Source organism: Liolophura sinensis, chromosome 1 (assembly GCF_032854445.1).
Source record: "Liolophura sinensis isolate JHLJ2023 chromosome 1, CUHK_Ljap_v2, whole genome shotgun sequence".
Taxonomy (NCBI): domain Eukaryota; kingdom Metazoa; phylum Mollusca; class Polyplacophora; order Chitonida; family Chitonidae; genus Liolophura; species Liolophura sinensis.
The window spans coordinates 93,676,577-93,701,583 of NC_088295.1; the positions used below are offsets into that span (position 1 = coordinate 93,676,577).

At 44.3% G+C, this 25,007-nt stretch overlaps 2 protein-coding genes across 2 annotated transcripts; one reads left to right on the forward strand and one right to left on the reverse strand.

Moving 5' to 3' along the window:
• Positions 1-1,925: 1,925 nt before the first annotated feature.
• Positions 1,926-11,173, forward strand: LOC135465840 (hemicentin-2-like). Its single transcript, XM_064743204.1, has 8 exons — positions 1,926-2,268; positions 2,427-2,564; positions 4,346-4,483; positions 5,151-5,288; positions 5,798-5,925; positions 7,388-7,547; positions 8,109-8,282; positions 10,501-11,173. Exons 1-8 carry the CDS (start codon positions 1,926-1,928, stop codon positions 10,620-10,622), a joined length of 1,341 nt encoding a protein of 446 aa, XP_064599274.1. The 3' UTR covers positions 10,623-11,173.
• Positions 11,174-11,270: 97 nt separating this feature from the next.
• LOC135465849 (polypeptide N-acetylgalactosaminyltransferase 5-like) lies at positions 11,271-24,887 on the reverse strand. Its single transcript, XM_064743215.1, has 11 exons — positions 24,653-24,887; positions 22,620-22,776; positions 21,651-21,817; positions 18,925-19,089; positions 18,451-18,667; positions 17,361-17,478; positions 15,309-15,482; positions 14,902-15,033; positions 12,816-12,914; positions 11,951-12,085; positions 11,271-11,740 (listed from the first exon to the last, which is right to left on the reverse strand). The coding sequence occupies exons 1-11, from the start codon at positions 24,885-24,887 to the stop codon at positions 11,603-11,605; spliced, it is 1,737 nt and encodes a 578-aa protein (XP_064599285.1). The 3' UTR covers positions 11,271-11,602.
• Positions 24,888-25,007: the final 120 nt, after the last annotated feature.

The window sequence follows — 25,007 nt, forward strand, 5'->3', positions numbered from 1 at the left end:
GACTTCGATGAAACTGTGGCGTGAAGGTGTAGTGTGGCGTGAAGGTGTAGTGTGACGTGAAGGTGTAGTTATAATCACATCACATGTACCTAAAGTGACCAAGAATTTTTACAAATGGGAAACAGTTTGACATTCTTGTCACCGTAAACACTGTTTTGTCAAACAGTTTCCAACCCGTTGTTCTCATCGCCGTGTATTCTGTGTACCCAGGTGAGCTGGGGGGTGATAACCAAGGTCAGACGGACAATACACGGGTCACGAGGCCAAAGAACTCTACGACAGCAGGATGTGCAAATAGTGGGCAAATCACTGGTACATGTACAGCAGTAGTATTGGCCGATATCCCAGTCCTCGTAATTGTCAGATTCGTGCAACTCCTGGCACGTTCTTGCACATTACTGATGATTACTGGCAAATTGATTAATACGATCTTCTTCCTGAGGAGACCTCTGGTGAGACAGAAAAGCCCACGGCATGGAGAATACAAGCAGAGCAACGAGGGACTAAGCGATAGTTGGCAAATCGTCACACATAACCTTTGAATTCCGGGCCATTTGTCAGTTTGCCTCAGTTAGACATCTTTGTCATCCATGTCCTTGTAAATGTTTAAATAGTTGCCAGTTGCAATGCACAATAGCTTAAGCAGAAGTGGGTACCACAAATGTAAGTTGTTTTAATAACGATGTATTAGGTGACACTGGACTGATATTGGTGTGCACTAGTTTTTACCAAGGTGTAGCTTATTTTCACAAACACTGGGTAGCTATAAACGCAGAAACTATATATAAATTTTCAAATTACATAATTTAAGAAGGTCAATGGCTTCTCTTCAAGGATGCCCCACAAGATGTCCTTCATTGTCTAATCAAGCCTCGTATGCTCGTTTGCTGCAGTGCCCATACTGTCGTTGATACCAGCCAGTCACATGACCCTCTATAGTGGGCGTGGCCTGGTGCTCCACGTGTCGAGCTCGTCGAACATCCCCGTGTGATTCCGTGCGGTTGACATGGACAGACCCTTACCGATCAGACCATAGCCAACACAGACACATCACTCAGGTAGTGTATAAAGCGGTGCGTAAACACCATATAGCAAGCAAAACCCTATGAGAGCATTGTAGAGATTAGAAATGGGAAGCTCTGAGCACCAGATCGGGAGGAAGCGAAGGGAGTATCGGAGCAGGATGGAGGTGTGGGTACAGGGAAAATTGGAACGATGATTGACACTGAGAGGGAGAAAAGCTCCAGGGGGCGTTGGGAACATTTAGGGGAGACAGAAGCTCTATGGAGCAGTGGGTACATCCACGGGAGATAAAAGCATCAGGCAGTGATAGGTACATTCCAGGGAGATAGAAACTTCAGGGAGCCATTGGGATATCGAGGAGGTAAAGAAGCTTCACGGGTAGATCAAGGGTTTTAGATGCACTAGGGCGATTGGTACATTAAAGGGAAATAGATGCCTCAGGGGCGATGGGTTCATCGAGGGGGAGATGGAAGCATCAGGGGGCGATGGGTACATCGAGGGGGGAGATGGAAGCATCAGGGGCGATGGGTACATCGAGGGGGAAATGGAAGCATCAGGGGCGATGGGTACATCAAGAGGGGATGGAAGCATCAGGGGCGATGGGTACATCGAGGGGAGATGAAAGCATCAGGGGCGATGGGTACATCGAGGGGAGATGAAAGCATCAGGGGCGATGGGTACATCGAGGGGGAGGATGGAAGCATCAGGGGCGATGGGTACATCGAGGGGGAGATGGAAGCATCAGGGGGCTATGGGTACATCGAGGGGAGATGGAAGCATCAGGGGCGATGGGTACATCGAGGGGGAAATGGAAGCATCAGGGGGCGATGGGTACATCGAGGGGGGATGGAAGCATCAGGGGGCGATGGGTACATCGAGGGGAGATGAAAGCATCAGGGGCGATGGGTACATCCGAGGGGGAGATGGAAGCATCAGGGGCGATGGGTACATCGAGGGGAGATGAAAGCATCAGGGGCGATGGGTACATCGAGGGGGAGATGAAAGCATCAGGGGCGATGGGTACATCGAGGGGAGATGAAAGCATCAGGGGGCGATGGGTACATCGCGGGGAGATGGAAGCATCAGGGGGCGATGGGTACATCGAGGGGAGATGGAAGCATCAGGGGCGATGGGTACATGGAGGGGGGATGGAAGCATCAGGGGCGATGGGTACATCGAGGGGGGATGGAAGCATCAGGGGCGATGGGTACATCGAGGGGGAGATGGAAGCATCAGGGGCGATGGGTACATCGAGGGGGGATGGAAGCATCAGGGGCGATGGGTACATCGAGGGGAGATGAAAGCATCAGGGAATATGGTAGCCTCCCACTTTTATAACACAGGCAGCATTTCCAGCTAATGGTGAGAGGTAACATTTCCGCTGGTCTCGTCCCGTTTCATAGGAAAACACGTGAGGGAATCCACGGGGTCCTTGGAGCTGGTCATCAGAGAGGTGCGCAAGGAAGATACCGGGAGATGGACCTGCTCTGGCGCTACAGCCAACACAGAGGTTTCTAAAGCAGTCACTCTCATCGTCATGGGTGAGTGGCGGGCAGTATCAGCAGTAAACAGTATTGTTTGCAGACAGTGTCAGAAGGAGGTAGAATTTAAGCTTTTCTTCAGCGAATAAAGTATTAGGCTGTATTGCTCTCACAATTCTACAACTGCTTCCATATCTTACCACATTTCACTGCTTCAGGGGCCCATGCTCAAGCTTCACTGCTTGCCTTTTATACCTATGACACACGGGGCGCATGTTCAGTTCACTCCAGCCTTGAACTAGAAATTTTGTAGATTCCCCCGATTTCACTGGGTCCTTACTGGCAAAAAGTGCTCGGCGAAGTTCGTGTGGTCAGTGTAATGTTTGTTGAAGACCACTTATCTTTACCAATACAATGTATGGGGTGCATATGCAGGCCACACTTAACTTAAGTGGTGTACCCTCGCGCACTCCAACCCAATTTCCTCCCAAAAGCCTCTCATCAACGCGGTGGCTGTGAGCTTAAGCAAAGCTCATGAGATACTGCATTAATATAGGCAACACGGCAAGTCACTAGATAGTGGCACCATTGGAATCTGCATTAATATAGCAGCACAGCAACTCACTGTATAGTACTCCTGAATGCTGCATTAATATAGCAACACACTATACATTGGCACTCCTGGATACTGCATTAATATAGCAACACGCAACGCGCTATACAGTAGAACTACTGGATGTTGCATTAGTATAGCAACACGGCAACTCACTATACATTGGCACTCCTGGATGCTGCATTAATATAGCAACACGGTAACGCACTATACAGTGGCACTCCTGGATGCTGCATTAATATAGCAACACGGTAACGCACTATACAGTGGCATTACTGGATGCTGCATTAATATAGCAACACACTATACAGTGGCACTGCTGGATGCTGCATTAATATAGCAACACGGCAAAGCGCTATACATTGGCACTCCTGGATACTGCATTAATATAGCAACACGTCAACGCGCTATTACATTGGCACTGTTGGATGCTGCATTAATATAGCAACACGATAACACACTATACAGTGGCATTGCTGGATGCTGCATTAATATAGCAACACGTCAACGCACTATACATTGGCACTCCTGGATACTGCATTAATATAGCAACACGGCAACGCACTATACATTGGCACTCCTGGATACTGCATTAATATAGCAACACGTCAACTCACTATACAGTGGAACTACTTGATGCTGCATTAATATAGCAACACGTCAACGCACCTTACAGTGACACTACAGGATGTTGCATTAGTATAGCAACACGGCAACTCACTATACAGTGGAACTACTTGATGCTGCATTAATATAGCAACACGGCAACGCACCTTACAGTGACACTACAGGATGTTGCATTAGTATAGCAACACGGCAACTCACTATACAGTGGAACTACTTGATGCTGCATTAATATAGCAACACGGCAACGTACCTTACAGTGACACTACAGGATGTTGCATTAGTATAACAACACGGCAACTCACTATACAGGGGCACTATTGGATAATAATAAATATATAATAATAAATATGACACTGCCTTACTTTGGCAAAACACCTTTATGTTTTACCGTAGAATTATGTTTTGTATATAAGTCTTGCCTATTTTACCACATAAATGTAGACTGTTGTTCTCTGAAATCAGTTGTACTGTTCTCTTGTGGAACCATGCAGTACTGCATCACGATTATACATGTAATACTGTCCACTGAGAATAGCTGTAATTTTTTTTAAATATATGCTTTGAAACATGGTTCCCTACTTAACTGTATCTTCCATTATAGAGGATCTTCGCTTGTCCCCAACGCCACCCCTAAAGTATTCTGTGCGGCCGTATCACAGTGTTGTGCTGCAGTGTGACGTCAGAGGGAGTCCCTCGCCGATAGTCGGCTGGAGCTGGGCTGGTAGACCAATTGTATCTGGTAAGTCATCAACTCTGTGTCAAGATGCTTCCTCTTGCGGGCTCTTGCCGTAAACAAGAAGTGTGTAACTGTTGGTTGTTTCAAGGGATCACTACCTGCAAGAGACGTCCGGATTACGGGTGTTGAGCGTAAGCATTGTAACTGTTGGTTGTTTCAGGCGATCACTACCAGCAAGAGACGCCCGGTTGACAGGTGTTGAACATGAACCCTGTAACTGTTGGTCGTTTCAGGCGATAACTACCTACAGAAGACGACTGGGTTACGGGTGTTGAACATATGCTGTGTAACTGTTTGTTGTTTCAGGCGATAACTACTTACAAAAGATGCCCAGGTTACGGGTGTTGAGTATAAACTGTGTAACTGTTTGTTGTTTCAGGCGATAACTACTTACAAAAGATGTCCAGGTTACGGGTGTTGAGCATAAACTGTGTAACTGTTTGTTGTTTCAGGCGATAACTACTCACAAGAGATGTCCAGGTTACGGGTGTTGAACATAAACTGTGTAACTGTTGGTTGTTTCAGGCGATCACTACCTACAGAAGACGACTGGGTTAGGGGTGTTGAACATGAACTGTTTAACTGTTGGTTGTTTCAGGCGATCACTACCTACAGAAGGCGACTGGGTTAGGGTGTTGAACATAAACTCTGTAACTGTTGGTTGTTTCAGGCGGTAACTACCTACAGGAATCATCAGGGTTACGGGTGCTGAACGTTACGTCTGCTCAGGGTGGTGTGTATACGTGCCAGGCTCATGTTCCGGAGACAGGAAGATTTCGTAGTTGGGACATACAGCTGGAGGTTCTGGGTAAAACAGACATTACTAAATCCCAGTTTTTGCATAATTTTATACGTTTTAGACTGCTGTAAAATAAAAATGAAAAAGGGAGATTTGCGAATTGATGCTAAACCTAGACAAGTGTCTCTCTAAGAATTTATCGACATTTTGCCATGGCTTTTCGGGGAGAGGTTTTGGATAAATAACACATTGACTGCCAATACGTCAATGGTGGTATGTGCCGAGGCATGTTTTAACCGCCAATGAACAAAATGTCTGTCCTGTCTCGTCGTTATTTTGTGTATTGTCTGTCTGGTCTTTATTCTAAGTATTGCCTGGTTGTTATTTTGTGTATTGTCTGTCTGGTCGTTATTTTGAGTATTTTCTGTCTCGTCCTTATTCTCAGTATTTTCTAATTGTTATTCCGAGTATTGTCTAAAATTTTTGGAAGCGCTGCCTGATCGTTATTATGGACATTGTCTGGCTGTTGAAATCAATGCTATATTATAGATTTGCTGACTACTGCTGTTGTTTTTCAGCACCACCGACTGTTACGATCGAGATCTCTAACCTGAGGGCGGGCAGCTTCTCGGCGCTCATCTGTACCGGTTCTGGCACACCCACGCCGCGTTTGTCTTGGTTTAAGGACCAAACACCCATTGTTCAGGTAAGCAGACGTCTCGAAAGATGCAATATTATCTTAGGTGCTGTTGTATGTTTCTGTGTTTTATGTTGTGATAATGTAAAGACATACTGCAACTCTGAGTAGTTATATATCTGGCTGATGTGTACATCCTAACGTTATGTACACTTAAAGGCGCATTATGACTGTGAGTTCTGTCATATATAAACAGATACCGTGAGACTTTAGAGACATGTAACTGTCATGAGAACTTCAGGATATCTGATTGGTGTATCGCTTGGCTGAGGTTAAGATGTAGAGGTGCAATGCAGCTAAGTACATGTACTTTTGAATATCTAGATGCTGCATATTCCTATCCCGATACAGTGGAGTTCTGTTCTGAGTAATGTGGTATATCTAACTGTTGTGTATTTACTGTCGTGATGACGTAGAGGCGTATTCTAACTGTTAGTAATGTTGCATATCTGACTGTTATGTATTTGCTGTCGTGATAACGTCCGACGTGTATTCTCATCCTGGGTAATGTAGCAAATCTGATTGTTGTGTATTTGCTGTCGTGATAACGTCGAGGTCTATTCTAACCCTGGGTAATGTAGCAAATCTGACTGTTGTGTATTTGCTGTCGTGATAACGTCGAGGTCTATTCTAACCCTGGGTAATGTAGCAAATCTGACTGTTGTGTATTTACTGTCGTGATAACGTAGAGGCGTGTTCTAACTGTTAGTAATGTTGCATATCTGACTGTTGTGTATTTACTGTCATGATAACGTAGAGGCGTGTTCTAACTGTTAGTAATGTAGCAAATCTGACTGTTGTGTATTTACTGTCGTGATAACGTCGACGTGTATTCTAACCCTGGGTAATGTAGCAAATCTGACTGTTGTGTATTTACTGTCGTGATAACGTCGAGGTCTATTCTAACCCTGGGTAATGTAGCAAATCTGACTGTTGTGTATTTGCTGTCGTGATAACGTCGAGGTCTATTCTAACCCTGGGTAATGTAGCAAATCTGACTGTTGTGTATTTACTGTCGCGATAACGTCGAGGTGTGTTCTAACCCTGAGTAATGTAGCAAATCTGATTGTTGTGTATTTACTGTCGTGATAACGTAGAGGCGTGTTCTAACTGTTAGTAATGTTGCATATCTGACTGTTGTGTATTTGCTGTCGTGATAACGTCGACGTGTATTCTAACCCTGGGTAATGTAGCAAATCTGACTGTTGTGTATTTACTGTCGTGATAACGTCGAGGTCTATTCTAACCCTGGGTAATGTAGCAAATCTGACTGTTGTGTATTTACTGTCGTGATAACGTAGAGGCGTGTTCTAACTGTTAGTAATGTTGCATATCTGACTGTTGTGTATTTGCTGTCATGATAACGTAGAGGCGTGTTCTAACTCTGGGTAATGTTGAATATTTGATTGTTGTGTATTTGCTGTCGTGATAACGTAGAGGTGTATTCTAATCATGAGCAATGTTGACACAGGAGGATGATCGTATTAAGCTGGAATGGTTGGAGGAGGCCGGGAAATCTTCAATGTCCATTATCTTCATTCCCCTGGAGGGAGAGGACGAGGGAAACTATACGTGTGTGGCGCAGAGTGAGGAGGGCAGGGCACAGAAAAGCTTCCTCCTGCAGCCTTTACGTAAGCTCTGTGGATCTTATTGTTTCTTGCCGTATGCATTTGACCGTTTCTGTTACTCTGAATATGAAATGGCGCTACTAGTGTTTCTGTTACCCTGAATATGATATGACGCTACTAGTTTTTCTGTTACACTGACTATGATATGAGACTAATAGTGCTTCTGTTACACTGACTATGATATGACACTAATAGTGTTTCTGTTACACTGACTATGATATGAGACTAATAGTGTTTCTGTTACACTGACTATGATATGACACTAATAGTGTTTCTGTTACACTGACTATGATATGACACTAATAGTGTTTCTGTTATATTGACTATGATATGAGACTAATAGTGTTTCTGACTATGACACGTGGTTCTTAGTGTTTCTGTTACCCTGACAATGATATGACACTAATAGTGTTTCTGTTACACTGACTATGATATGAGGCTAGTAGTGTTTCTGTTACCCTGATAATGATATGGCGCCAATGAATCCAGCTTGTCTCCGCCGTATTGTTACAAATGATCCACTTTTATTGTATTTGACTGACTTGTCCTTTTGTCTGTCTGCAGGTCCTCCCGCCGCACCTGGTAATGTTAGAGTTGTAAGAGTGTCTCCTGACTCAGTAACACTGGCTATCAGCCCACCAGAGGAAGACAACAGGCCGCCTGTACTAGAATATCACGTGGCATATATTTCTATGCAAAATTTCGAGCAAACCAGAAGAAGCGTTGAAGCAAAACACGGTAAGTAACTTTGATTTTCACATAGTTCTAAGAATTACCGAAGAAACATTTACTCATCTAGATGCAAAAACTATAGTATCATATTTTATACAAGAGGCAGGTAGCCATAGTAAAGCGATAATACTTCACATTCCATCGTTCTATGGTGTCCTGTTGCGACAGGTGAAAGGTGTTTTAGGCATGAAAGTGCACAGAAACTACGTATGGTGTGATGCCTGGTGTCTTGGTTGGTTTTGGCCCCACACTGGTTCATTTATGTCTTGTGTCTGGTGTCTGTTGTTAGTTGTGCTCTTCATTGGATAACAGGTACGATATCACGTCTAATGTCTCTTGTGTTATTTATCGGGTAACGGGGTAACGTATCATGTCTAATGGTTGTTATGTTATTCATATGGTAAAGGGCGAGGTATCATGTCTAATGGTTGTTGTGTTATTCATCGGGTAATGGGTAATAATCATGTCTAATGGTTGTTGTGCTTTTCATCGGGTAACGGGTAAGGTAGCATGTCTGATGTCTGTTGTGCTTTTCATCGGGTAATGGGTAATAATCATGTCTAATGGTTGTTGTGCTTTTCATCGGGTAACGGGTAAGGTAGCATGTCTGATGTCTGTTGTGCTTTTCATCGGGTAACGGGTAAGGTATCATGTCTAATGGTTGTTGTGTTACTCGTCGGGTAATGGGTAAGGTATCATGTCTTATGGTTGTTGTACTATTCATTGGGTAACGGGTAAGGTATCATGTCTAATGGCTGTTGTACTATTCATTGGGTAACGGGTAAGGTATCATGTCTAATGTCTGTTGTGTTATTCATCAGAGAACGGGTAAGGTATCATGTCTAATGGTTCTTATGTTATTCATCGGGTAACAGGAGGTATCATGTCAGATGTGTTTTGCGTTATTCATCGGAAAACTGGTGAGGTATCATGTCTAATGGTTGTTGTGTTATTCATCAGAGAACGGGTAAGGTACCATGTCTAATGTCTGTTGTGCTTTTCATCGGGTAACGGGTAAGGTATCATGTCTAATGTCTGTTGTGTTATTCATCAGAGAACGGGTAAGGTATCATGTCTAATGGTTCTTATGTTATTCATCGGGTAACAGGAGGTATCATGTCAGATGTCTGTTGTTTTATTCATGCATTGTTATTCATTAGGCATTATTATGTTTAATGTTTGTTGAGTTATTCATCGGAAAACGGGTAATGTTTCATGTCTAATGTTTGTTGTGTTATTCATCGGGTAACATGTAAGGTATCATGCCTAATGGTTGTTGTGTTATTCATCGAGTAACGGGTAAGGTAGCATGTCTGATGTCTTTTGTGATATTCATCGGGTATCGGGTAAGGTATCATGTCTAGTGTCTGTTGTTTTATTTATCGGGTAACGGGTAAGGTATCATGTATAATGGTTGTTGTGTTAGACTTCGTAGAACGGGTAAGGTATCATGTCCAGTGTTTGTTGTGTTAGACTTCGTAGAACGAGTAAGGTGTTATGTCGGGTGTCTGTTTTGTCAGGAAACCTAGAGAGGGTAAGGTATCATGTCGGGTGTTTGTTTGGTGAGGTAACCTAGAGCGGGTAAGGTATCATGTCGGGTGTCTATTTTGTCAGGCAACCTAGAGCGGGTAAGGTATCATGTCAGGTGTTTGTTTGGTCAGACAACCTAGAGCGGGTAAGATATCATGTTAGGTGTCTGTTTGGTCAGGCAACCTAGAGCGGGTAAGGTATCATGTCAGGTGTCTGTTTGGTCAGGCAACCTAGAACGGGTAAGGTATCATGTCAGGTGTTTTTTTTTTGGTCAGGCAACCTAGAGCGGGTAAGGTATCATGTCAGGTGTCTGTTTGGTCAGGCAACCTAGAACGGGTAAGGTATCATGTAGGGTGTCTGTTTGGTCAGGTAACCTAGAGCGGATAAGGTATCATGTCGGGTGTTTGTTTGGTCAGGCAACCTAGAACGGGTAAAGCATCAGACTTAAACCATCATCCACAGCTTCCTAACCGATTGGCAAAGCCTGTAGCTAATTAAAATTGTTTTGAGTTCAAATCAAGGTTTGATGACAGTAGTCGGTGTCGTATAAGAGAAATATTGATGGCAGTAGATAGACTGAGGCTCAATATCAGGTTTTGGGGCAGTTCTAATGTGAGTAAGTATGGTTTGTTTATCAGAATTAACACTAAATGCAATGTTTGTTCTTTACCACTTGTCTTGTTTTTGCTTTCAGACGAGGACGTCTTGGTGGAGCTAGTAGATCTTACTTCCCAAACAACCTACAGAGTTCGTATTTACGCCAAGAATATCGTCGACTTCGGCTCGTTTAAGGAACTATATATCTCCACTTCTTAATTATGACAGGACTAAGTAAGTAACAAGTCAGGTCATCAACAAGTTTTATTTTTTCCTCATTACAATCAAACATTCTGCAAGTATCACATAAAGGTAGATCGATTTTTTTCTTTCATGTGATAAAATAAAGAAAATACAAGAATAGTATTGATTAAAAGAGTTTGTTCATTTCTGATGCAGTGTAATCCACAGCACAGCGGTACCTTTGATTTACCACCTTGCGGGCAGTGCCTTGATTTAAACACGCCCTTAACTGTTATGTCATTACAAAGGTTGTACCTGTAATATCACATACACATGCAAGGGCAGAAACGTGTGTAAGTGCGAAACCAAAACCCTTAAATCGACTATATCTATTACCAGTACAGAAAAATTTTTCCATTATTGTTTGATTCCGATTGCTCAACCTACCTAGAGCCTTGGTAACGATAAGCTATCTATGGTACTGGTGGGGCTGTTGGCGCAATCTAATGCTCGTATAGACTACTTGTGCTCCACCAATATGGGGTATATATCTACACACGTGAGCTCCACCCATATGGTATGTAAATCTACACATCATACGTGCAGCATACGTGTAGTAATGGCCTTTCTAAGCACGGCATTACAACAACAATCCATGAAGCAGCCAACTTAACTGAAGTGAGGCGAAGGGATGCACGCTTCAGTAGGTTTTCATTCCATTTCCGGTGAAAGCATTTGTGACGTCATGACGTTACAGAAAAATTAAACATTTGTAACCCATGTGTGAGATATCCAATTGACCTATTTGCAACAATACTGGATATGATTGGTCAGTTGCGTGTTCTTGATTGACAGTTCGGAAGGTTCTATGGAAAAGCAAATGTTTTTCTCATGGAGTTTATATAGACTGTCCTAATCACTAAAAGTCTTGTTCGTCCTGTTTGCGGACCTCTTTGCTTCATTGTGGTCGCGTAGTCGGTATCACAACCTGTCCAAAGCGGTCCGTGTCCATGTCATCAGCCAATGCGCGTCCATATCCACTGCTGACGTGACGACGTGACGTCACAGTCCACCATTTCCAGAGCAGATCCAAGTTTGGCGTCAGATGGAGCAGACAAACATTTCCGTGAGGTCACGTGTTGGAGTGTGTTTGCCTACAACATGCGCAAAGTGCATTTTGGCATATTTAGACGTTTAGCCACGGTGAAGTATGAGCTTTAATTAAAGCACCCATAAATTAAATATCCTGACATTAAAACTGTCCAGAAAGGTTTAATGTCACTGTTAAATGCGTTTTATGGATTCAGCATACCTCTAAATGTGATGTGGACATCATATGAGATTGTGATAGAGAATCAACTTACTTGTGTGTAATTCCATTTCTGACTGGACTTCGGTCCATTGTTACCACAGACCATAGTGACAACTTGACCGTCGCTCTTCACGTCAAAACACTGGTACTGGTGACGAAGCTCGTCTTCGTCAGACAAATCCCAATCCTGTAAAAGACACGTGACCTTCAGCATGCCTAGTTCGATTAAAATGATTCATTATTTTTTGTTCACTGATTTCTGGTATGGTTGATTTTTGTCTATCGCTGATCTAGGCCAAACATTAGTCAGCCAATTCACACCACGTGTTACTACACAAACACGGAAACAACATGGTAATGTACATATGTCTCAGCTAATGACAGTGCCGTCCCTGCACACAGTATTAGTAAAGCTACATATCATTATCCAAGATACATAAGTACATAAACATGTAGTAGGCATGCAGGTCTACGTCACATATATGTCCCTTCAGCATGTAAATATAATATTAACATAAACAGAGAATGTTCGTTGTTAGTGAACATAAATGGTGAATGCGTATCTAGTAGCACACACAAATTTATTTCTTTGATTGGTGTTTTACGTTGTACTCAGGAATATTTCACTTATACGACGGCGGCGAGCGTTATGGTGGGAGGAAACCGGCCAGAATATGGTGGGAGGAAACCGGACAGAACCCTGGGGAAACCCACAACCATCTGCAGGTTGCTGCTAGACCTTTCCCCGTATGCTCGGAGAGCCAGCATGAGCTGGACTTGAACTCACAGCGACCGCATTGGTAAGAGGCTCCTGGGTCATTACGCTGCACAAGCGCGCTAACCAACTGAGCCACGAAGGCCCCTGCGCACACAAACTGCTAGATATGAAATGTACACAGGTCTGTGGGCGAACTTACAAATCCAAATCCCCGTTGGCATCTCATGAGCTGCGGAGTGTACTCTCTCTCACCATGATGAACACTTGTAATGCACAGATTCAGTGCGCCGTTCTTGATCTGCATTATGAACAGTTACAAAACAATGCTAAAATGGATCCATGAAAAACGTAATATTACCACTCTGAACAACTCTGAACACAGGAAATTGAACAGGTGATTACCCCTGAACACAGGAAATTGAGACGGTGTTTACCCACGAACACTGCAAATTGGGACGGTCTTTACCCATGAACACAGGAAATTGGGACGGTGATTACCGCTGAACACAAGAAATTGGGACGGTGCTTACCTCTGAACACAGGAAATTGGGACCGTGCTTACCCCTGAACACGGGAAAATTGGGGCGGTGATTACCCTTGGACACAGGAAATTGGAACGTTGATAAACCCGAACACGGGTAATTGGGACGGTCTTTACCCATGAACACAGGAAATTGGGACGGTGGTTACCGCTGGACACAGGAAATTGGGACGGTGCTTACCCCTGAACACAGGAAATTGGGACGGTGCTTACCCCTGAACACGGGAAAATTGGGACGGTGATTACCCATGAACACAGGAAATTGGGACGGTGCTTACCCCTGAACACGGGAAAATTGGGACGGTGATTACCCCTGAACACGGGAAAATTGGGACGGTGATTACCCATGAACACAGGAAATTGGGACGGTGCTTACCCCTGAACACGGGAAAATTGGGACGGTGATTACCCCTGAACACGGGAAAATTGGGACGGTGATTACCCTTGAACACAGGAAATTGGGACGGTGTTTACCCATGACCACAGGGAATTGAGACGGTGTTTACCCATGGACACAGGAAATTGAGACGGAGATTGCCCGTGAACACAGGAAATTTGGACGGTGCTTACCCCGAACACAGGAAATTGGGACGGTGTTTACCCATGACCACAGGGAATTGAGACGGTGTTTACCCATGGACACAGGAAATTGAGACGGAGATTGCCCGTGAACACAGGAAATTTGGACGGTGTTTACCCATGAACACAGGGAATTGAGACGGTATTTACCCCGAACACAGGAAATTGGGACGGTACTTACCCCTGAACACAGGAAATTGGGACGGTACTTACCCCTGAACACAGGAAATTGTGACGGTGATTACCCCGAATACAGGAATTTGAGACGGTATTTACCCCGAACACAGGAAATTGGGACGGTGCTTACCTCTGAACACAGGAAATTGGGACGGTGTTTACCCTTGAATACAGGAAATTGGTACGGTGTTTACCCCTGAACACAGGAAATTGGGACGGTGTTTACCCCTGAACACAGGAAATTGGGACGGTGCTTACCCCTAAACACAGGAAATTGGTACGGTGCTTACCCCTAAACAGAGGAAATTGGTACGGTGGTTACCCCTGAACACAGGAAATTGAGACGGTGATTACCCCGAACACAGGGAATTGAGACGGTGATTACCCCGAACACAGGAAATTGGGACGGTACTTACCCCTGAACACAGGAAATTGGGACGGTACTTACCCCTGAACACAGGAAATTGTGACGGTGATTACCCCGAATACAGGAATTTGAGACGGTATTTACCCCGAACACAGGAAATTGGGACGGTGCTTACCCCTGAACACAGGAAATTGGGACGGTGTTTACCCTTGAATACAGGAAATTGGTACGGTGTTTACCCCTGAACACAGGAAATTGGGACGGTGTTTTACCCCTGAACACAGGAAATTGGGACGGTGCTTACCCCTAAACACAGGAAATTGGTACGGTGCTTACCCCTAAACAGAGGAAATTGGTACGGTGTTTACCCCTGAACACAGGAAATTGAGACGGTGATTACCCCGAACACAGGAAATTGAGACGGTGATTACCCCTGAACACAGGAAATTGGGACGGTGATTACCGTTTTTTGAACACGTTTTTTGAATTTGAAAAATGTTTTTGAACACAGCGTTGCAAATCGCATTGTCTTACCCATGTACATGGTGCATTTGGTATTCACTTTAAAATCTGCTGTAACTGGCGACTGGACAATATGTTATTGACAGGTTAAATACTTACCGACCCTTTCGCCTTGCGATTTTTGGGTATATACATGCGCACAAATTGTGCGATGTTATCTAGATACCAGGAAAAACTTTTACACCCTAATCTTTCACGTATAGCTCTGCGGTCTGAAACATCTCCACCAACCTGGGGTAGAAAAACAGGGACATAATAGCAATAAATGAGTAAGCTAATCAAGTTAGACACAGCAAACAACAGGATATTGTCCTGCAGGATATTTTGAAACTCGGGTGTTTCTCACCAATATTATTCTCTCCTGTAACCAACTAGATATTGACCAATAGCATGTAGCAAGAACAAATGAATGGCAATATTTCTAACACAGTATGGTAAGTGCCACCAAGTGTTGATGAACAAAATGACTTCAACGACTTCTCCATTAGCGGTACTCGAGTAGTTACCCCTGACCAGCCGGTCCTCTCCTTGTGTATGGCCCCGTATTCGTCCATCCAAGTCTCGGCCACACGGTAGTTGTTCGTCATGAGAGCTGACCAGTTCCTCCACTTAACATTCCTGTAGACATGGCCGGCGTGAGAGCAGGGAGGCATCTCTATACGACCGCCACACATCCATACCTGCCAAAGCACCGTACTGATTGCATACTCTACACACAAAATAAAGTGTTAAATCGGCAGGAGACAATGTTTTCCAGATGACGAGACAGACTACTTTGTTTTCCAGGTAACAAGACAGAATATATTATGTTATTGCTATACACCTGTGTGTAATATGAAAGATTTGTTATGTTATGCCATGGAATACTTTTGTTCGTGTAACAAAGTATTGTGCTTCCCATAACATAATATTACGTGCAGTGATACAATCTTTTCTATCATCACTCAGAAAAAACCCGATGGAACGTGAACGTTTGAAAATTTCAGTTTTCAAAGCTTATTTGTATATGTGCAGTTCGGCTTGTAATGGACCTCCTCGCTAGCTGTTTGAAACTAGCAACATTTATTGAAATAAAGTTACCCTATTGAAATAAACGGCATAACACTTTGTACCACATTCAGGTCGGCACAACACTTAGTACCACATTCACAAAGACATAACACTTAAAACCACATTTACAAAGGCACAAAACTTAGTACTACATTCACAAAGACACAAAACATAGTACCAAATTCACAAAAGCACAACAATTAGTACCACATTCACAAAGACACAACACTTAGTACCACATTCAGGTCGGCACAACACTTAGCACCACATTCACAAAGGCACAACAATTAGTAACACATTTACAACGGCACAACACTTAGTACCACATTCACAACGGCACAACACTTAGTAAAAACCTCCACAAGGCACAGCACTTAATACCACATTCATATAGGCACAACACTTAGTACCACATTCACATAGGCACAACACTAGTACCACCTCCACAAGGCACAACACTTAGTACCACCTCCACAAGGCACAACACTTAATACCACATTTCACATAGGCACAACACTTTAGTACCACATTCACAAAGACACAACACATAGTACCACATTCACAAAGACACAACACTTAGTACCACACTCAGGTCCGCACAACACTTAGTACCACATTCACAAAGGCACAACACTTAGTACCACATTCACAACGGCACAACACTTAGTACCACATTCACAAAGACACAACACTTAGTACCACATTCAGGCCGGCACAACACTTAATACCACATTCACATAGGCACAACACTTAATACCACATTCACAACGGCAGAACACTTAGTATCACATCCACAAAGGCACAAAACTTGGTACCACATTCACAAAGACACAACACTTAGTACCACACTCACAAACGGCACAACACTTAATACCACATTCACAACGGCAGAACACTAGTATCACATCCACAAATGCACAACACTTAATACCACATTCACAAAGACACAACACTTAGTACCACCTCCATAAGGCACAACGCTTAATACCACATTCACAACGGGCACACACTTAGTACCACATTCAGGTCGGCACAACACTTAGTACCACATCCACAAGGGCACAACACTTAGTACCACATCCACAAAGGCACAACACTTAGTACCACATCCACAAGCGCACAACACTTAGTACCACATCCACAAGGCACAACACTTAATGCCACATTCACATAGGCACAACACTTAGTACCACATTCAGGTCGGCACAACACTTAGTACCACATTCACAAAGACCCAACACTTAGTACCACATCCACAAGGGCACAATACTTAGTACCACATCCACAAGGGCACAATACTTAGTACCACATCCACAAGGCACAACACTTAGTACCACATTCACAAGGCACAACACTTAGTACCACATCCACAAAGGCACAACACAGTTGGATCATTGTGTCGGTCAGGAGAAATCTTACACAGCAATCACCGTGGAACATGATCCCTAAGATTGCTACACTATCCTCTTTCACATTACCCTTTCGTTCGCTTGAACAACATATCTCACCTTAAATGATAGCTCAAATTGTTCCGCTCCCCAGACGTTCATGCCAGGATCAAATCCTCCAAGCTCCAAAAAGAAGTCCCTCCGCATGACAAACATCCATCCCTGTATTGTTGGTGATCTTCATATAGAAAATACCGAGTTCCGCACATTAGAGTGAGCACATCTCCACTAGAACTTCACAGTGATGTCAGACATTCACATGATGTATTCTTCTACCCCCCCCCCCCCCCCCCCGAAACAAACCACAACCACTCCCTCAACCACCTCCTACACCCACCCACAAAAAAGAAATGCATGTAGGTGACACTTGGTGGTGACAGAATATGATAAGACCAATGTCTACTTGTGATCAGATGTCATGGCGTACAAAGCTTCTGTGACTTACATTATACATTATGCCTACTGACATTCGGACTTTCTCCTTGTGTCCCTTGCCTAAAAATGACGTTGTATCATTTATTTCATTGCATAATTACGCAATACTCATGAATGTCTAACTTCTTGGACGGCGGCCTACATTATGATGGAATGGAGCAGGGCCAAAACCCACGATCATCAGTAGGCTGTTGACAGACCTCTCTACCTATGTAAGAAGTTAAATTACATCCTAGATTTAGCAGATTTGTCATGTGAAAATTTACGTATGTGGTTCTTCTATTTTGGCACCTGACATATTACCTTTTTAACACACCAAATTACTGTATGGAGACGCTAGTTAAACGTCAGTACTAATTTGGGTGAGGTAAAATTATAGATGAATAGTCAGGGCACTCTGGTTACCTAGTATTTATTTATTTGACTGCAGTTTATGACCTACATGTACTACAAGAATATTTCACTTATATGACGGTGGCCAGCATTATGGTGGGAGGAAACCGGGCAGAGCCCGTCGGAACCCACGACCATCCGCAGGTTGCTGGAACACCTTCCCATGTATAAGTTGTATGATCATGAGGAAACAATACTGAGCCCTATGACCCCGTGTATAGAACCGAGGTTTTCCTCTAACTTCTTTGACAACATGTCTCATGACCAAGATGACAAGAGTCATCATATAATACAGGTATACAGGTCCTGTGTGTTTACTTACAACACGGGATCTGTGCGCCGCACCCGTTTAGCTTCATACTCGGTCGTCAGCTCGGAAAATACCATATTGAGGTAAAAGTCGAAATTTGGAACTAGGAATGTTCGATCCAGATCTCCTGCTGAATAGTGGAAGTTGTCTCTGTTGATCGTATCAACCCGCGAAAAGGTCATGACCTTGTTGTTCAGATAGATTGGGTGCAGTAGTGGCTCCAGCCAGCCTGGCAAATACAAAAACGGAGTAAGTTGGAAGTTTGTTCATGGCCTCTGTCTAAGACACAGCTAGGGAACCAGTTCATAAGTGACTAGTGGTGTATGTGTGGGTGACACCTGCTGTAGATAGCAATATCGTCCTCGTGGGCAGGGTTACATCGTAGAGGCATACCGCTCTTTGGCGTGCAGAAGATTATGCCGGCGGGGAATTCTCGTATAATCAGGAATATCTGGAGTATTCCTACAGACGGTACATTTAACTTACCTTCGGCAACTTCCACATGCGAATCCATAACGGCGATGACGTCATAGCGCGCGTGCTCAATACCGGCTTGTCTAGCCATCATAAGTCCTAAGGGCTTGGTAAGTCGTAAGAGGTAGACTGTAGGCAGCTGTTCCACGTACAAGTCCAGTTTCTGCTTCAGATGGGCTATAGCCAGTGGAAAATATCAGGGCGGATAAATTGAACCGTTAAAAGAAGAAAACTATCTGACTAAATTTCGGAATATGCAGAGTCACAAAAACCTATCTTCATGTTCTCTAAACTGATAACTATGCATCATAAATGCAACTACACTCATTGTGGTTATTGAAGTGTTAACTAACATTTTCTCACTCATTGAAATGGCTAAGCGCAAAATACAATTTAAATAACCTTTGTAACTGGGCTAATTGGAATGATTGGAGAGCTAGATTTAACTATGGCATGTGATTACACGTCACCATTAAAACTGAAACGCTGTACCGAACAATAATAATGTTGAACCCAACATTCTGGCAGGGTTGTGGGAGGGACAGGGTTGTGGGAGGGGCAGCGTATAGGCCTGGCAGGGTTGTGGGAGGGGCAGCGTATAGGCCTGGCAGGATTGTGGGAGGGGCAGCGTATAGGCCTGGCAGGGTTGTGGATGGGGCAGCTTATAGGCTTGGCAGGGTTGTGGGAGGGACAGGGTTGTGGGAGGGGCAGTGTATAGGCCTGGCAGGATTGTGGGAGGGGCAGCGTATAGGCCTGGCAGGGTTGTGGATGGGGCAGCTTATAGGCTTGGCAGGGTTGTGGGAGGGACAGGGTTGTGGGAGGGGCAGTGTATAGGCCTGGCAGGATTGTGGGAGGGGCAGCGTATAGGCCTGGCAGGATTGTGGGAGGGGCAGCGTATAGGCCTGGCAAGGTTGTGGGAGGGGCAGCATATAGGCCTGGCAAGGTTGCGGGAGGGGCAGTGTATAGGCCTAGCAGGGTTGTGGGAGGGGCAGCACATAGGCCTGGCAGGATTGTGGGAGGGGCAGCGTATAGGCTTGGCAGTGTTGTGGGAGGGGCAGCATATAGACCTGGCAGGGTTGTGGGAGGGACAGGGTTGTGGTAGGGGCAGGGTATAGGCCTGGCAGGGTTGTGGGAGGGGCGGCATATAGGCCTGGCAGGATTGTGGGAGGGGCAGCGTATAGGCCTGACACGGTTGTGGGAGCGGCAGCGTATAGGCCTGGCAGGGTTGTGGGAGGGGCAGGGTTGTGGGAGGGGCAGCGTATAGGCCTGGCAGGGTTGTATATAGGGAGGGGCAGCATATAGCCTTGGCGGGGTTGTGTGAGGGGCAGCATATAGGCCTGGCAAGGTTGTGGGAGGGGCAGCGTATAGGCCTGGCAGGGTTGTGGGAGGGACAGGGTTGTGGGAGGGGCAGCGTATAGGCCTGGCAGGGTTGTATATAGGGAGGAGCAGCATATAGCCTTGGCGGGGTTGTGCGAGGGACAGCATATAGGCCTGGCAGGGTTGTGGGAGGGACAGCATATAGGCCTGGCAGGGTTGTGGGAGGGGCAGCATATAGGCCTGACAGGGTTGTGGGAGGGGCAGCATATAGGCCTGGCAGGGCTATGGGAGGGGCAACATATAGGCCTGGCAGGGTTGTGGAAGGGGCAGCATATAGGCCTGACAGGGTTGTGGGAGGGACAGGGTTGTGGGAGGGGCAGCGTATAGGCCTGGCAGGGTTGTATATAGGGAGGGGCAGCATATAGCCTTGGCGGGGTTGTGTGAGGGGCAGCATATAGGCCTGGCAAGGTTGTGGAAGGGGCAGCGTATAGGCCTGGCAGGGTTGTGGGAGGGACAGGGTTGTGGGAGGGGCAGCGTATAGGCCTGGCAGGGTTGTATATAGGGAGGAGCAGCATATAGCCTTGGCGGGGTTGTGCGAGGGACAGCATATAGGCCTGGCAGGGGCAGCATATAGGCCTGGCAAGGTTGTGGGAGGGGCAGCAGATAGGCCTGACAGGGTTGTGGGAGGGGCAGCATATAGGCCTGACAGGGTTGTGGGAGGGGCAACATATAGGCCTGACAGGGTTGTGGAAGGGGCAACATATAGGCCTGACAGGGTTGTGGGAGGGGCAACATATAGGCCTGGCAGGGTTATGGGAGGGGCAGCATATAGGCCTGACAGGGTTGTGGGAGGGGCAACATATAGGCCTGGCAGGGTTATGGGAGGGGCAACATATAGGCCTGGCAGGGTTGTGGAAGGGGCAGCATATAGGCTTGTATTGTTAGGTTAACAATTTCCAAAGTACTAAAATACTTCACAACTGACCCGAAAATTTTATAGGAAATTTTACAAATCCTGTTATTTAACAATAAGAACAGGCAGCATTTTTATGATGCTAATACAATATTTTACCACATTTACCATCATGGATGATTTTACACTTTAAATGTTGACATCTTAAGAGTGTATTGAGTATGATAGCTGATGTGCCAATCGAAGTTAACCACGATTTTAACTATACTGGCCGAAGTGCTAAATGTAAGTGGCAACACTGATTGCGATGGATGTAGTGCTAACCCTGTGTTTTAACTCCAACGATCGCTATGACTTGAGTGCTCAGCCGACATTAACCAAACTACGTTGGTTGCCATGTCTGGTAGATGTATATTAACTCGGACCTCGTCACTACACAGATAAAGTCTTCTGTGGGGTCTGGCGAGGAGTAATGTCGGACATGATTTGAGATCCATTGTCAACTTACGGAGTGTGGAGTTGTCGTCCACTAAGATGATCTCCTTGAGGTGTCTAGGAGAAGATCGGTCAAGCACCGAATGGACAGTTCTCAGTAGAGTACTCCAGGCTTCGTCACGGAATGGAATAATGACACTGACGGTGGGCAAGTCATTAGGGTACTGGATAGCCTTACACCTAGGTACAGAGAGGTAGTTTTAATGACACCGTGACATAGGCAAGGTACAGGATGGCAGTACCCCTGTAGACATAGACAAATTATCAAGATGCGTGTACATGTAACTTATCTAGGCACCGTGGAAATGCTAATAGCGGATGCGTGTACATATAACTTATCAAGGCACAGTGGTAATGCTAATAGCGGATGCGTGTACATGTAACTTATCAAGGCACAGTGGTAATGCTAATAGCGGATGCGTGTACATGTAACTTATCAGGGCACAGTGGTAATGGTAATAGATAATGCGTGTTCATGTAACTTAGCAGGGCACAGTGGTAATGGTAATAGAGGATGCGTGTAAATCTAACTTAGCAGGGCACAGTGGTAATGCTAATAGCGAATGCGTGTACATGTATAAGTAACTTATCAGGATACTGGAATGGATGGCGCTAGACTTGCAGACTGCCAGAAAAGCATAATTAACAAACATGTCTAAATAAGATAAGTCTGGTAATAAAAAGTTATGTTGTTGTTATAGTGTCAGTGGGACAGTATGTGGGACATCAGTGACAGTAATGCATTCACTGATGTATATATTGCCAAAACAATCTAAAACAGTACATCTGCAGATAGGTCCATACAAACACAAGGGAATAACTTTAATTGATTCTTTGTTATCGGTATTCCCTCACAGAGTAATGTTCTGAGACCTAGGCCGCTAAATATTTTGCCAAAACAATTGGTGCTATTTTATATTACTCGCTTGCAGTATATTTAAGCCGGCAAACCCTGTTCATATTCTAAACCCTTTGCACTCACCTGGAATCCTGCAAAAATGCCGGTAACTTCCGGTGAAGGGAGATAAGCTCACTGGCATATTCATTAAATCCATGCTCGTCGTAACCTGCCTTATATTTGATGCTATCCATGGGGCCGAGGTCATCTGTCTCAATTTGAAAAGCTCGACCATATTCCCCTGCAACAGAATTTATCTGGATATTAACATGGGTTTAGCAAAATCAGTACAAAACCAGCATAATATCATTGAAAAAAAAACAACGATTACGCTGACTGGCTGGCAATTTACTTCGGAGGTGGAGAAAAACGGATTCATAACTTAGACTAAATTCATTTAGTCTAAAATTACTCGGCTGATAACTGATAGCAAAGTTGATGTCAGAGGTAACAGTAGTGATCTGCAGTTTGTTGTGCCACATTCCCGTTGTTTAGGTTACAAAAAATTGCCTTTTATCTCCGGGTTTTTTTTATCTGATTAGTTTCTGACTAACACAATGTAAATTAACAGCAAGGATTAAAATAGGAAATGCTTATGCCAAGTCTGCAAATACGACATGCTTAAGTCTGCAAATACGACATGCTGCTACCAAGTCTGCAGACACGACATGCTTATGCCAAGTCTGCAAATACCACATGCTTATGCCTAGATTACCGGTTTTTGTTTTGATTAGCATACCTTAATACGTAGATGAAGTACCTGGGTGTGAACCAAGTGTTTAGGCCTAACCACTGGATACGGTGCCTCACTGAGAGTAGGCGTATAACGTCAGATATTTGTATCATGTATATGTATCGCATCATGTATATATGCGTATTCGTGATTCGTTCACAAGGGAAAAAATGACCTCCTCGGAGATACTTTTGATGACATCACGGCTACTAAACCTGTAGTATCAGCTGTGGACATTTTCACAGCCTATTTTGTCTCTCACCAAAATATTTTATGACCAAATAAACGTAACATCGAGCGAGCTACCAAGACCAACATTTGTTCATCGCCGGTCATTCATGAGATGGTGGAGTTTTGTCAGTCATACATGAGGTGGTGGGGTTTTGTCTGTTACAGTCAGTGCCACATTTGTGTGCTTCGACATTGCAATAAACAGAATGCACTGAAACAAGCAACATATATATATATATATATATATATATATATATATATATATATATATATATATATATATATATATATATATATATATATATATAGTGACGCTGAAGTAATATTTGCATGGTAACGCTGACGGAACGGCTGCATGGTGACGTTGAAGCAATATTTGCCTGCATGTTGACGCTGGAACAATATCTGTATGGAGATGCTAAAGCGATGTCTGAATTATGAGTGAGTGAGTGCTTAGGGTTTCTGAATTTTGACACAGAAGCAATGTTACGAAGACATCGCTGACGCACTGTCTGTGCGCCGACGCTTAAATCTTGTCTGCATGGTGACAATGAAAGGTGAGATTGAAGTAATGATTTCATGGTGAACCTGAAACAATATCTGTGCGCTGACGCTGAAGCCTTGACTCCATATTACCGCTGGAGCAATGTCTACGCTGACGCTGAGTCAATGTATGAATTGTGCCGCTGAAGCAATGTCTATACGCTGACTGTCGCAAAGTTTTATATGGTGACACTTGTACCGCTGAAGCAATGTCTATACTATTTCTATTTCTGTATGGTGACACTGAAGTAATACATGCACGGTGACGACGAATCAATCTCTATATAGTGGCGCCGAAGCAATGTGTGTGTGTGTGTGTGTGTGTGTGTGTGTGTGTGTGTGTGTGTGTGTGTGTGTGTGTGTGTGTGTTGACCCTAAAGTAATGTCTCCACGCTGAAGCTAGCGATGAAGCATTGATTGCTGACGTCGAGAGCTGAAGTTCCATTTGGACATCAAGCAAATTGATTCGGACAACAAGCCTATATTCAGTTGTCGGAACTGAAAATAATACATCTGTAAACCTAAGTATAACTGGGAGAGTGTATCATTCTTTAACTGTATACGTGAGTTATGGAAGTGTAAACATATATATATATATATATACATGTACCTGGTCCATATACTTCCTGGCTGGCGTTTTCCAACATTTGTCCCGATTCTACCATACTTTTGAACTGCCGAATCCCCTCCAATTCCTTCGATGTGGAAACTAGTTGGGCTTTGTCCGTCACCGAGTTGCACCGACTCAGTTTGGAGTAAAACATGAGAAAACTTTCCACGCTGACAAATATCACAAATACTAAAATCCATACATCTGGTCTGTAAGAACGGAAGACCCGAGTCATCACTGTAGCAAGTGAATACCGCAGAAGAACAGAAATCGGAAATGCTCCAACAAAATTCTTGCGGAAGACGTTGTCGTTGAGACTTAGCTCATATAAAGTTTCCGTCGGGAATTAACATTC